The sequence below is a fragment of the Aristolochia californica genome, unplaced genomic scaffold, assembly GCF_029961685.1.
Source record: "Aristolochia californica isolate CCGP_79_NKW_82.1479 unplaced genomic scaffold, dmAriCali1.0.hap1 SCAF_2, whole genome shotgun sequence".
Classification (NCBI taxonomy): domain Eukaryota; kingdom Viridiplantae; phylum Streptophyta; class Magnoliopsida; order Piperales; family Aristolochiaceae; genus Aristolochia; species Aristolochia californica.
In genome coordinates this window covers 5167528-5181111 of record NW_027181881.1, presented here as the reverse complement: position 1 = coordinate 5181111, position 13584 = coordinate 5167528, and the positions used below count along the sequence as shown (strand labels likewise).

General features: G+C 38.6%; 1 protein-coding gene across 1 annotated transcript; it reads right to left on the bottom strand.

Moving 5' to 3' along the window:
• Positions 1-5959: 5959 nt before the first annotated feature.
• Positions 5960-13389, bottom strand: LOC137955449 (pyruvate, phosphate dikinase 2). Its single transcript, XM_068802393.1, has 20 exons — positions 13108-13389; positions 12905-12961; positions 12560-12793; positions 11909-12046; positions 11639-11801; positions 10901-11136; positions 10571-10699; positions 10188-10367; positions 9848-9985; positions 9541-9705; positions 9310-9471; positions 8988-9077; positions 8749-8887; positions 8436-8613; positions 8058-8187; positions 7326-7454; positions 7040-7177; positions 6872-6949; positions 6648-6739; positions 5960-6191 (listed from the first exon to the last, which is right to left on the bottom strand). Exons 1-20 carry the CDS (start codon positions 13387-13389, stop codon positions 6149-6151), a joined length of 2901 nt encoding a protein of 966 aa, XP_068658494.1. The 3' UTR covers positions 5960-6148.
• Positions 13390-13584: the final 195 nt, after the last annotated feature.

Genomic DNA, 13584 nt, shown 5'->3' with positions numbered 1-13584 from the left:
TCGTTTTGAATCCTAAATACCGGAAACATAGTGTATAGAGCCAGATAATCAGCAATAGTTTTCTTATCATTTAACATTATAAAATGAAGCTCACTCTCAGTCATTAGAATTCGTGATAATGCATGCGAACACCTTCAATAATTTCGGCCATATTACCAGACAAATAGATGGTAATATGGCCAAAGTTGTTGAAGGTTATCGCACGGATTATCACGAATTTTAATGAATGAGAGTGAACTTTATTTTATAATGTTATGTGATAAGAAAGCCTTTGTTGATCATCTGGCTCTATACACTAGGTTTCGGGTACTTAGGATTCAAAAAGACAATTCTATTGGACAGAAGGCTTCTAATTGTTCTATTAGACCGATACAATGATGGGTCTTTGAGTTGGAGCGAGTTCTCATCCTTAATAAGAACTTGTAGTAAATGTGATTAGATAAAGCTTCCGAAGAACACATTTATTCACCTCAGTCTCATCCTCAAACATCCGCAAAGCACATTCTTCTCATATAAATTTTCTTTTACGTCATTGAGTAAAATTGTTCTGAATGAAAAAAACCACCATGTAATCGATGCTAAGAGATGCCTTATGTACTAGTTTATTGAAGAACATAATACGTTTAAAAAATACAACTTACGTGTTTTTGATAGTCAATACTTCCTCCTTAGGCCTTTCCTTCACCCATTAAGTAACTGCAAGTCCAAATGAGAAATCATTTAATTATCATACAAACAACAGGAGTCTAAAGCAATCACTCAAGACAGCAACTCAAAAGCCCGATCCAACCACCACGCAGCCTTGAGCCAAAACTCCAATCCACCAAGATAGCGAAACCATAAATGATGAAAGAGGTCAAACAGAATAATGATGAAGTGTGAGAACATAATACCACTTTTTGATTGTTGTAAAGCCGTGTAGTATGCATCGGGCACAACTGATACAAATTCAACGCTCTAACTCCCAATCGGTTTGAGAAACATCCATCATTGAAAACCAAAACATTACATAAGGAATTGATTTAGATAAATAATAAACAACAAAGGGGACAATATGAACCCCATCTCTACTTGTTACTCCGTTTTCTGGAAAATCAGCGACAATTTGAACAGGTACCACCCTCAATTTGTTTCAACAGTGTGAAAAGTAATTCTTTGGACCTACCTCCGTTTCCCATTTCCACTTCTTCATACACAAGCAAATTGAAAGGTGACAACAACGAACGGACAAACGAGAAAGCAAGGAGTCGGTCTTCATTGAAACACTTCTTCCACATAAAATTTGTTCCGGTTTGTCTCATCATTCACGGGGAGTTTAAAGAAGATTATGGATCAAAGTAGCCGTCGGGGCCTGATCAACAACCAGAGTGGTGATTCCAGATAGACCCAAGGATTGGAGTAGAAAAGTCCTCTTCCTTGGTTCTATCAGGAATCACCGCCAAGGTTGTTGGGCGTCTCATTCGATCATTGTGAGAATCCTTTACAGAGGATGAGAACTCGCTGCAGCTTAAAGACCCATCATTGTATCGGTCTATTAGATCAACTAGAAGCCTTGTATCTAATAGAATTGTCGTTTTGAATCCTAAATACCGGAAACATAGTGTATAGAGCCAGATGATCTGCAATAGTTTTCTTATCATTTAACATTATAAAATGAAGCTCACTCTCGGTCATTAGAATTCGTGATAATGCATGCAAACACCTTCAATAATTTCGGCCATATTACCAGACAAATAGATGGTAATATGGCCAAAGTTGTTGAAGGTCATCGCACGGATTATCACGAATTCTAATGACTGAGAGTGAACTTTATTTTATAATGTTATGTGATAAGAAAGCCTTTGCTGATCATCTAGCTCTATACACTAAGTTTCTGGTACTTAGGATTCAAAAAGACAATTCTATTGGACAGAAGACTTCTAATTGTTCTATTAGACCGATACAATGATGGGTCTTTGAGTTGAAAAAAAAAAAGGAAGAAACCATTGACATTACTCATTGGACTATGCACAACAACACTGTCTGATGATTGGTCTGATTGTGTTTTACTGACAGGTGTTTGGTTCAGTTACTTAGTCGCTGATTGAAGCCACACACTCTCAACATTTAAGACCTGGTGCAGAGTCGGAACCAGCTATCTTTGAGGACATACACCTCTGGTTTCTTGACAATGAAAGGCAAGCTCTTTGCAGAAGTAGCCTGAGCTTGCTTGTAAGGCATCCCACATCAACAGTTCACTACTTTTGGAGGAGATTTGATGACAAATACATGAGGCCTGTATTTGGTGGGAGAGGTTTTGTCCCATTTGTTCCTGGTTCACAAACTGCAGCAGCTGATGAAAGCATTCACAACCAAGGAATTCATTGGCCATGAAAAGTGACTACCTTGGGCTGTCAAAGTTCTAGAGGTGATGTCATTGCTAATATTATATTAAAGAGGGTTGCAGATAGCCTCTGTTGTCCATTATTTTATCTTGTGACAATAATTTATTTTATTTTATCTTATGGCAATTAACTTGTTCTTTTCTTTTCACCTATGCACGCTAAAATTTGATACAAAACTTTGTTCTAAGGGGCCGACTCCTTTTGGTTGCCTCTCTAGTTGAATGGAGTTGACTCCTGCCTCTTATGGTCAAATCTTTTAGACTTTATGAACTTTAAGACTTCAACTTTTTTAATGAAGGGGCCGACTCCTTTTTATCATTTATCTAGTTCAAAGTGGTTGACTTCTGTCTGTGGTGTCAAATGCAAAGCCTTCTGTACTTTGAGGGCTTCAACTCTCCTACTGAAGGGGTTGATTCCTTTTTGCATTCAAATTTCACTATTTTGAGGGCTCAACTTCTTTTTGTATTTGATTCTTTGTTCTTCCTACTAAAGTGCTTAACTCCTGACAAAATTTATGCATTATCCTTCTTTACTATAAAAATTACACTTGGCATTTTTTTAGTTTTTTTATCGTCAAAATTAGGGCATTTAGGCTATGTGCCTAGTTGGCTACTGTATTCCTAAGTCAGGATGAGCTTTTGTAAATTGGTTGTTGAGTAGTATAAACCCCTATGTAGGTAACATTGTAATTGACTTTAGAGACAATTTGTTATAAGTGTAGTAAATGTTTTAATTCCAAGGTGAAAGGTCGATTGGCAATCTGAAATACAAATGTGAACTACTGAACTACTATAAAAACTCCATATATTCTATGTATATGAATGCTTGTCTATGCTTCTTTAATTGTGAAACTAATTTTGCACAGAGTTGCTATTAATATTTTGAACACAACCAAGGTTAAAAAAAAAAAATTAAAGAAGTTAAAATTTTGTAGAAAAGTTATCTATTCATACCCCTTTTAAGTCCATTCCTCAATAAATCTAAAAAGTGGTATCAAAGCAATTATACTTTGAACGTCTGATTCTAAGTATCAAAATTCTTCAAATTCTAAAAGAGGAATTAGGATAGCAACACCTTAAGCCCCCATTATGTCAGGAGAAGTTTAGAAATGGCAGCCTATGAGAGTATTACATTTACGGAGGGCCACGACCCCTTTTTTATCTAAGTTAGCACATCACAGTCCCTTGGCTGAGGTATACATCAGCTTATGGATAAGTGAACCTATGTTTCTTTTAAATTCTACTACCCAGTAGCAACATCACATTAGTAGTCATTCTCTACCATTTAAGACTGAACAAAAGCCTTGGAAGGCCTATTAAATTATAGGATTGCCTTGTGAAGAAACTCTAGAGGAGAAAATGATGCTAGATATAATTCTCAGACTTAAAATGATAGGGCAAATCCGAAGACAAGAGATTGATCACTGAGAATCCATAAAGAAAGAAGAAGAAGAAAATGAAAAAATAGAGGACGAAGAATAAAAATTAACAAGACTACAGAAGCAAATATAGATACAAAACTATCAAATAGTAAATAAATTATATGGACAATGAAGGCGAGGTGCGTACTTATCAGTGATTTCTTTGAATTCGTGGACTAGCCATTATAGCGGCTTCTCTTCTGCCCTTCTTGCCTGCCAAAAATTAAAGAAATACGTTGAGAACTTCTTGAAACAAATTCTTTGGACCTACCTCCGTGTCCCATTTCCACTTCTTCATACACAGGCAGATTGGAAGGAGGCAACAACGACAGGACAAACAAGAAAGCAAAAACTCAGTCTTCATCGAAACACTTCTTGCGCACAAAATTTGTTTCGGTTTGTCTCCTCGTACACGGGGAGACTGAAGAAGACTATGGATCAAAGTAGCCGTCGGGGCCTGATTGATCCATCTTCTCTCTTCGTGCATGGGAGATGTGGAGGTGAAAAGAAGAAAAACAGAGGAAAAGCGCTCAGAAGGAAATTTTAATCTCTGTGCTCGGAATTGGCGCGCGTTACTCGTTTAAAAAGAAACTTAAAAGACGCTGTGCCTTGGTGACCGGTCGAGGCAACCCACCCAGATTTATTTTAGATCGAGTTATATAGCCTAAGTGGCAACCCCAAGTGGACTGATCGATTAAACCTGGTTCAATTGGACTCGGTTCCTTATCTGACTTGTGGGTCAAAAAGACCCCAAAATTGTCTACAACCTAGTTGACTAGTCTGACTTCTCGATTTAAACAATAGACCTAGCCAAATTGTCGGGTCATCACCCATCGAGGAAAGGGATTACTAAATGTACAATACAACTAAAAAATAATAAATAATCATGACTTATCCAAGTGAATCAATTTAAAATAGTAAAATTAAATTTATGTATAGTTTATTGCTTTCCTGGCAATAAAGGGGTACCCAATCTGAGTAAACCTAAACAATTATGAACATAAGCTTTTATACCACTATTATAAATTATATAATGTGTATCATGTCTAACTATTATAAATTATATTATGTGTATCATGTCTAACTATTTGTTATAAGGACATCCTGCAAATATTATTTCTGTAAAATGGTTTAACTCTCTTAGAAAATGCTAAAACTGCTATCGCTCTCACAAGAATTGTAAACTTTTACTTGGTCATTTGCTGATTTATAATATTCCAATAAAATACTAGTAAAATACTGGTTTTTCTCACTATGTAATATTGGATTATACTTCCCACAAGAAAAAGCCCTAGCTCGGGCACATTACCCAAGGCAAGCCAGGAGGGAAACAAGGAGGAAAAGAAAAGAAGGGGAAAAAAGAAAAAAAGAATTGAGATCTGACCTACTCTTAACTCAGGTTGAGATGAGCCAACTCAGGTTTGGGACTGGGTCCTAATTTTATCTAGAAACTTGAACAGTAAAATATTAAAAAAAAAACAATTAGCCCACGCTAGCTCATATATGAAGGAGATGATAGAGGCCACTCATGATCTATAGTCATGATTTGACTGATTATAAAAAAAATGATAGGTGTTTCTAAAATTTATTGGCCACAGTTCAAATTCCTTTTAACAATAACTGCAAGTAGAGTCAACCTGAAAAATCAGTGTAGAGTATAAAGGGCCCAGCCTTTTTCCTTGGCTGCATAACAGCAAAGGGTGGTCAAGAACCCATGGCTCGAGCAAGAGGTAATGTCATCCATGGCCTCCCTCCACAACAATGTCTACACACATCACTCCGTACTGATCCTTGTAGAATCCAATTCAATAATTTATGAATTAGATTGGACTGTACAAATTGGGAGCCATTCCGATCGCTGATTAACCTGATCCGTTTGAACTTTTACATTATATTAATCAAGCTATAACATACATGACTTGGTGTCTATCAAACACTACTCAGTGACTCATGAGTCATGAGTCAGCTCGAAGTTACCTACGTTTTTCTTGTAAAACGTCATTTCATATAAGAGGTAAATCTAAAAGGACGAACCTGGTTGTTAAGGCTCAAGCCAGGCTCAATCATATGTCGGATTCTCAGCAACACCCCTAGTAACCACCTCAAATGGTGGAAGGACAAGAAGAAGAAAAAATTAGACATGTTAGTAGCTCGACTTCATATGATACATGTGTAAGTTTTCATGTACATTATTAGTTCAAAGAAGACACTATTCTACATTTTTTGTGGTAATAATTATTTACAGTGCAGTAAACTGCTATTCAACAGTAGGATACAATGTACCGATTGTGTGGCGGTTTTATTCATACTACTTTTTACTGCCCTTTATTTTGCTGAAGCTTTGTCAAACTGCCACTTGAGCCGCTGCAAGCCTTGCAATCGGAACCCTGTAAACATAGAAAAAAAAGTCATTTTTTTTTTCGTGAACCCCTAAAAAAGATAAGAAAATGAGAATTTGACCAGTATTATTCCCAAAAAAAGTTAGTAAAAATGAGATACTGATCAATTTCTCCTTTTCACTAACTATTTTTGGGAATAATAATGGTCAAATTCTTCTTTTAATTTAATTTCTTTTATTTTCTTTTATTTTCCATGGGGTTACAAACAGACCCTAAAAAGGGTGTCTTGGCCAAAACATAACACATCTTGACAGAGATGTCACAGATTTTTAGTCAAACGAGGTGGGGAAAACTGGGACACCCACCCCAGCATGATGCACTGTGTTGTACATTACAGAACAAAAAAATTATAGAATACATATTGCATCCAGACTGAAACATAGTCCATGTCAATCTATAAAGCATAGCAAGAGTCAGCTTCTCAGAGTCCAGCAAGGAACGCACCTGAATGGAGAACAGGATACATAGTCCAGGTTAGCCTCTGCAAAGAATGCAACGGATGATGGCTCTCCACCATGCTCTCCACATATTCCCACCTATACGTGTTAATATCAGGAACCCATTTTTCAAAGACATCCAATGAAGTAACGTTGTAATCCATAGTATAGTTGAAGTAACATTGTAATCAACACTATAGTTCTTTATCGTTGGATATTTGCAGAGCTGACCTTCAAGTTTGGCCTTGCACGACGCCCTCTCTCTGTAGCAATCTTTATGAGTTGGCCAACGCCTTTTCTATCAAGAACCTGGAAAAGTAGATTATTTTCATTCTCTGTAGGACTCAGTCCTTGGTCTTGGTCCAAACACTACACACTTTTGTGGTATATTATTCTAACCTCAAAAGGATCACTTTGGAGGATGCCCTTGGACAAGTAGATTGGGAGGAACTTTCCTACGTCATCTCTACTATATCCAAATGTCATCTGTGTCAGGTCATTGGTCCCAAAAGAAAAGAATTCTGCTTGCTCGGCAATCTGTGAGTGATAACAATTTGATTAAAGTCTCTATACATACTGAATAGAAAACTCTCTGCTTTAAAAGATATTTTATGGGAGTCTAACACACGCCTCATCTGGAAAACTCTCTGCTTTAAACGAAAATTTATGGGAGTCTGACACACACCTCATCTGCAACAAGTGCTGCCCTAGGAATCTCAATCATGGTCCCAACTTTGTATTTTACAGAGGTCCCCATATCAGAGAACACTTTCTCAGAAATTCTGCGTATTACACTCACCTGATTCCCTAGTTCCTGCCACAAAAAACCAGCAATGAATTCGAAGTGCAAGTGAACAATGAATTCAAAAGTTCAAGTGTAAGATTGTGACAAGTGAACATGTCAGACGAATTTGGGCACAGGCTCATCATGTCTACGGGCTCTGTATGGTTGGTAAGCAACATAAAAAATAACTACTATCTTTTTTATGTCTCTACCCAAATGGTACTCAAGAGGTAGGCTTTGCAATGATAGTAGAAGGAAAAGTTGAACTCTAGGGCACATAGAAGGAATTTTGTCAGTGATGCACAAGGACAATGAGTAATGTCAATGCTTCCTTCCTTTTTCTTTTCTTTTTTTGTTTTCTACACAATTGAAGACTAATTTCATATTAAATGAGAAAACTCTTTAAGCGTAGATTTTGAAACTTCAACTGCATTCTAATAGGAGAAATTTAGGATACAACCTCAATATGAACTTAACAAAATGAACAGAGTGAATAATGAATACTTAACCCATTAATGACAGCATTCAATCACTAATTCTCTGCATATTTTTATGCATCAAGTGATCTGTATCTTAATTATGTGTGATTCAAATTCAGCAATTTCATGAAAAAAAAAGTAAAATAAGGCATACCTGTGGTGTTCCAACTAGAGGGACCATTATTTCTGGAAGAACTTTGACACCCTGATTGGCCATGGAGATAGCTGCCTCAAAGATTGCGCGAGCTTGCATTTCTGTTAGCTCGGGATATGATATACCAAGCCTAATTGAGTAAGAGTGTTGAAAAAGTTTAGTTCAGGCAGCGAAGAAATTCTAAATAGGAGAACAATCACATCATTTGTGAAGCTCTCTTGACTTATTCAGAAATTTACTTGAATAATTGTAAGATCTCTATATCAAACAAGAGCAACAGAATCTCAAAAACAAGATAACAATTAAAATAACAATAACAACATTAGTGTGGATTCTGAAGGCCCAAAGTAAGTAGCTAAGTTAATCCAAGGGACAGACCTGCAACCTCGGAAACCAAGCATAGGATTTACTTCAGACAGCTTCTCAATTGTAGAGATAATTTCATCTTCTGTCATCCCAGTGTCAGGAGACAGTTCTCCAACAATTTCGTCAATGTCACCTTCAGGAAGGAACTCGTGGAGTGGAGGGTCCAATAGCCGAATTGTCACTGGAAGTCCTGTAAATTCCAAAATATCAAAATAAAAAATATTAAATAAAGCAAGAATATTATAGCAAAGAACAACAGAACATAACATTTGTACTAGGAGAATCAAAATGCACCATCTGATAATTGTATATAAGAAGAGACTACCATCCATTGCCCGAAAAATGCCCTCAAAATCAGATCTTTGATAGGGCAAGAGGAGGTCTAATGCTGCTTTCCGCTGTTCTAGAGTAGCTGCCATTATCATCTGTCTCACAGCCTTAATCCTTTCATCAGACGCAAAAAACTGAAAAGAGAAACAAATGCAAATTGAAGAGGGTTATGACACCAGTAAGACTTGTAGTCCACAGTCAATATTATCAAATTCATCACTTTCTAAAATGTACCATATGCTCCGTCCTACAAAGGCCAATACCCTCTGCTCCATTATTTCTTGCTGTTTGAGCATCCTCTGGTGTGTCAGCATTTGCCATAACCTGTAAGGATGATAGTGTTCTTAGAAGAGCTATCAAACCATAATTGAAGGATAAGACCAAATTGACATGAAGTTTATGTTAGAAACACTTTGCCATAACCTGTAAGGATGATCAAGTTCTTAGAAGAGCTATCAAACCATAATTGAAGGATAAGACCAAATTGACAAGAAGTTTATGTTAGAAACACTAAACCAGTACCACAGTGCTCATACCAAAAACATGGAGCCCGTACCTTAAGTTTCCTAAACTGATCTACCCAAGACATGAAGGTTCCTAGGTCACCGCTTAGAGCAGGAGGAGAAACCTGTTGCTTTCCAAGAATCACTTCGCCAGTGGTCCCATTAAGTGACAGCCACTCGCCCTCCTTTAGAAGTTTTCCCCCTATCATGGCAACCTGCAAAGCAAAGCAGATCAACAGGGTAGACGTTGGAAATTCTTGTACAGAAAGAACACCTCACCTTACCTTTTCCAAGTCGTTCACATGAACATCTGAGCACCCAGAAATACAACACTTTCCCCACCCACGTGCAACAACTGCAGCATGAGATGTCATTCCACCTCTTGCAGTCAAAATTCCAGTAGCAGCGTGCATGCCACCAACATCTTCAGGGCTAGTTTCTGCCCTCACCTACCCAACCCAAGAATAGTATCATGAACTACTTAGACCCTTGCAAAAACACTAAGTAGAATTATAAATCTCAATTGAACTCATGTATATGTGATCATTATCCTTGAGATTCTACAAAGAGGAGAAAGATGGAAGGACATACCAAAATGATAACCTTCCCTTGGGCATGCCATGCTTCAGCATCCTCTGCACTAAAAACAATCTGACCAACTGCAGCTCCTGGTGATGCCGGCAAGCCAGTGGCAATGACCTGGTCTTTGTAGGCTGAAGGATCTTCAAACTAGCCCAATTAAGGAAACATTTTAGGATGCTTCAAGCATTTCTATATATTCACTCTCAAGCACTAAATGTGCCTATTAAAGTCTAGAAACATGCAAAAAATATTTGTTGTACAACGATTAATCACATCAAATTGTGTCCTTTCTGTCTATTGGTAAATGAGTATTTGTTGGATTTTGTCTTAGTAAGATCTCCAGAAATACCTGTGGGTGGAGAAGTTGGTCCAGATGCCTAGGCTCCACCATCTTTATGGCAGACTTAGTATCAATGAACCCTTCCTTAACCATATCCACAGCAATCTTTATTGCACCTTTGCCTGTGCGTTTCCCAGATCTGCACTGAAGCATCCATAATCTGTTTTCCTGAACTGTGAATTCAATATCCTGTTAACGTGGAGAATGACAATATGATCAATGTCAACATTACTTTAGCCCAGACTCTTTACGCGATTACTTTGTCCTCTTTTCCTACTACAACCAAAGGCCAGTGAGCTCTCTCTAGAAATGAAAATATAGCAGCAATCAAGTAGAAATTTGCTAGGCTGTCTATTTCTTTTGGAGGGTTCATGGTTTTTGAGAATTATTACCATCATATCCTTGTAATGCCTTTCTAGAATTTCACAGTTCTCCACAAGTTCGTTGTAGGCCTCTGGCATGCATTGCTTCATAACTTCAAGGTCCTCAGGTGTTCTAATCCCTGCCACTACATCTTCTCCCTGTTTAATCCGCTCTCAAATTGGTTACTAAGAAAGTTTAATTTGGAAAGGAACTATGAAATGCTAATTTCATGCACAAATAGATAAAAATTTGACACCCCATATTAACTGTCCAGAATTAATTCATTCCAAATTTCTCTACTCATCATGTATTATTTTTTCCCGCATAAAAACTGTCTTTATGATTAGAGTAAATCAGACCTGAGCATTGATTAGGAATTCTCCATAGAGTTTCTTCTCGCCAGTGCTTGGGTTTCTAGTGAAGAGAACACCTGTCCCCGAAGTGTTCCCCATGTTCCCAAATACCATGCACTGAACGTTGACAGCGGTCCCTTTTAACCCAGTTATCTGGTTGATACTTCTGTACTTGATAGCTCTTGGGCTGTCCCAGGAATCAAAAACTGCTAGAACAGCCAAATACAACTGCTTCTTTGGATCTGCAAACGGGAATGAAAGATATAGTTGTCAGTTACTATGTCCTAAATCCACATCTGTGGCATGCGTATAGTTTAAGTTAGCTTGTTATTTTGACTGAACATAAAGAAAATTACTCGATCATTAAACTTCGCCGGGGCCCGAGAAGCAGATGATACAAGACCACTACTAGTATCAAAGTCACTTGTGAACTGATCAGCTTGCATTGGGTATCTCTTTTACCAATTTAGCTGCTCTACTCGCTTTGCAATTATTCTCCGTATTATTTTGTCATATGAGTAGCTTCATTCTGTACAAAGAAATTTCACAACTTTTTCAAACAAAAAAAAGGTCGATTAGCATGACAAATTCGTCGCTGCGGTCTTAGACATAGTAAAGGGGAGGCTTGCACTACAGGTGTTTAAATTTACTCGAAGAACCAAGAGGATCGGAAGCTATTTACCCTATTTCTTATTCCTTGTTGACACATTATCTTTTAATAAAACGACAGAGAAATACAGATACCTGAAGGAAACTGTTCACCCTTGGCTTCAAGGTAGACTTTCTTATACTCTCCAACGAGCTCTTTAAGATCTGTAGACGTAAGCTCTGTGTCGAGTCTAACTCCTTTTGTCGCCTTCAACTCTTCCAATTTCTCTTCGAACAGTGAATGTGGTATGCCCATTACCTCCAAACCCGTACCAGTAAAGACATTTAGAACTAGTGGTGTTATCAAATACTACTCCACAAACATGTTGTAAAAATAATGGAATTTTGTGATAATTTGACATTCACCACATCTCCAAACATGTCAAGGAAACGCCTATACGAATCATAAGCAAACCGTTCTCCACTCTTTGCCGCCAAACCAGCCACCACTTCATCATTGAGCCCAAGGTTCAGAACCGTGTCCATCATCCCTGGCATTGAAATCTGTGAACAGCGCATACACGTAAGAAATGATTACAAGTTCGAACAGTCACCTGCACATCATTCTCAAAAGAAAAGCCCGAAAAGAGTACACCAGAAGAATCTGATACTGTAATAACCTACGAAGGTGTACGACATGAGACACATAAGACCCACTCTGAGCCACGCTGTACCGTCTACGAGTTTTCGTTGTACCCACATCTTACGCCAAAGTTCCCATCCATATAACTAAACCCTTTATTTGATGCCCAACTGCGCATTGCAGATGCGGGCCGGCCCAAGAATTATGTATCAACTTATGAACAATACATGGGCCTCTTATAAATGTAACCCGAATCCAACTCTCTAGGAGGACAGAATACAATTTAGTTAATAAATACAAAAAAAAAATAGTGGAATTACTATGAATTTGTAATGGAGGAACAAAACAATCAAATATGTTGAACTCGTCACTTATGACTCGTGACTCGTCCGAAGGGAGTGGAAAGTTCGTTTGTTTGTGAATGAAATATTTACCGCTGCACCAGACCGGACGGAGAAGAGTAGCGGCTTGGAAGGGTCCCCTAAGTAGGCCCCCATGTCCTGCTCCACGGTTTGTAAGCCCTCAAGTATCTCTTCCCACAGGCCTAGGGGGAGTTTGCATCCGTTCTCCTGGTACTCTTGGCAAGCCTCCGTCGATATTGTCAGCCCCGGAGGCACCGACAGCCCGATACTCGCCATTTCCGCCAGGTTTGCTCCCTTCCCTCCGAGCTGCAAAATCCAAATTCAAAGTAGGGCACATATTGATTTTGTAGTGGTACGATAAATTCATCAATTGTGTATAATATAAATAGATATTACGTAGAAGGATAGCTCGCTCACCAAAGACTTCATACCCTTGTTCCCTTCGCCTCTTCCTTTGCCGAAATTGAATACGCGCTGCTGGACGAATAAGAAAAGTGTAAAATACAGAGTATTCTGCAATGGAATGGCTGCAGAGGAGGAATCGCATTTCAGCAAATCCTAACCCGGCGCCTGGATTCCACTTCCCCCTTAGAACGGGCTGAGTTTGGATTGAAGCGTACCTTTTTCGTGGTCGGGATTGGAGACGCGACAGCGTGCGACCGGGCTGAGTTACGTCTCCGGATCAGCAGCTCGGATCCTTTCGGAACCGGGAAACCTTTCTTATCCTGCTCCTTCTGAATGGCCCGCATTCTACCCTTGGTTGCTGAGAACCAACCGGGGCCAACGGAGAAGTGGCTTTCACTCAGTAAACCCAGCTCATCTGCATGCTTCTCCTTCAAGAACCTGTTGACGAACATGCTCGCTCCCGGCTGGGTGAAGATAGTCTTTGTTGCCGAAGGCATTTCTTTGAAAATAAGCTCCCTCCACGCTTGCAATAACAAGAAACGCTGCGCATAAACGATACTGGAGGACGAATAACAGTCAATTCACTTCCACCAGATAGAACGACGGGTGATGATCCAAACAGCTACAATTTATCGTGTGAAACTAGTGTGAAAATAATGTCAAACAATAGGACTCCAGTAGCTTTCAAAAAT

Bases quoted from the DNA above. Each gene is read 5' to 3' on its own strand.
- LOC137955449 (XM_068802393.1), bottom strand. From the start codon at position 13,389: ATGCCTTCGGCAACAAAGACTATCTTCACCCAGCCGGGAGCGAGCATG. The intron at 12,794-12,904 runs GTGAGCGAGCTA...TGGATTTTGCAG, and splicing joins ACAAGGGTATGAAGTCTTTG to CTCGGAGGGAAGGGAGCAAA. The intron at 9,078-9,309 runs GTACGGGCTCCA...TCATCCTTACAG, and splicing joins ATCAGTTTAGGAAACTTAAG to GTTATGGCAAATGCTGACAC.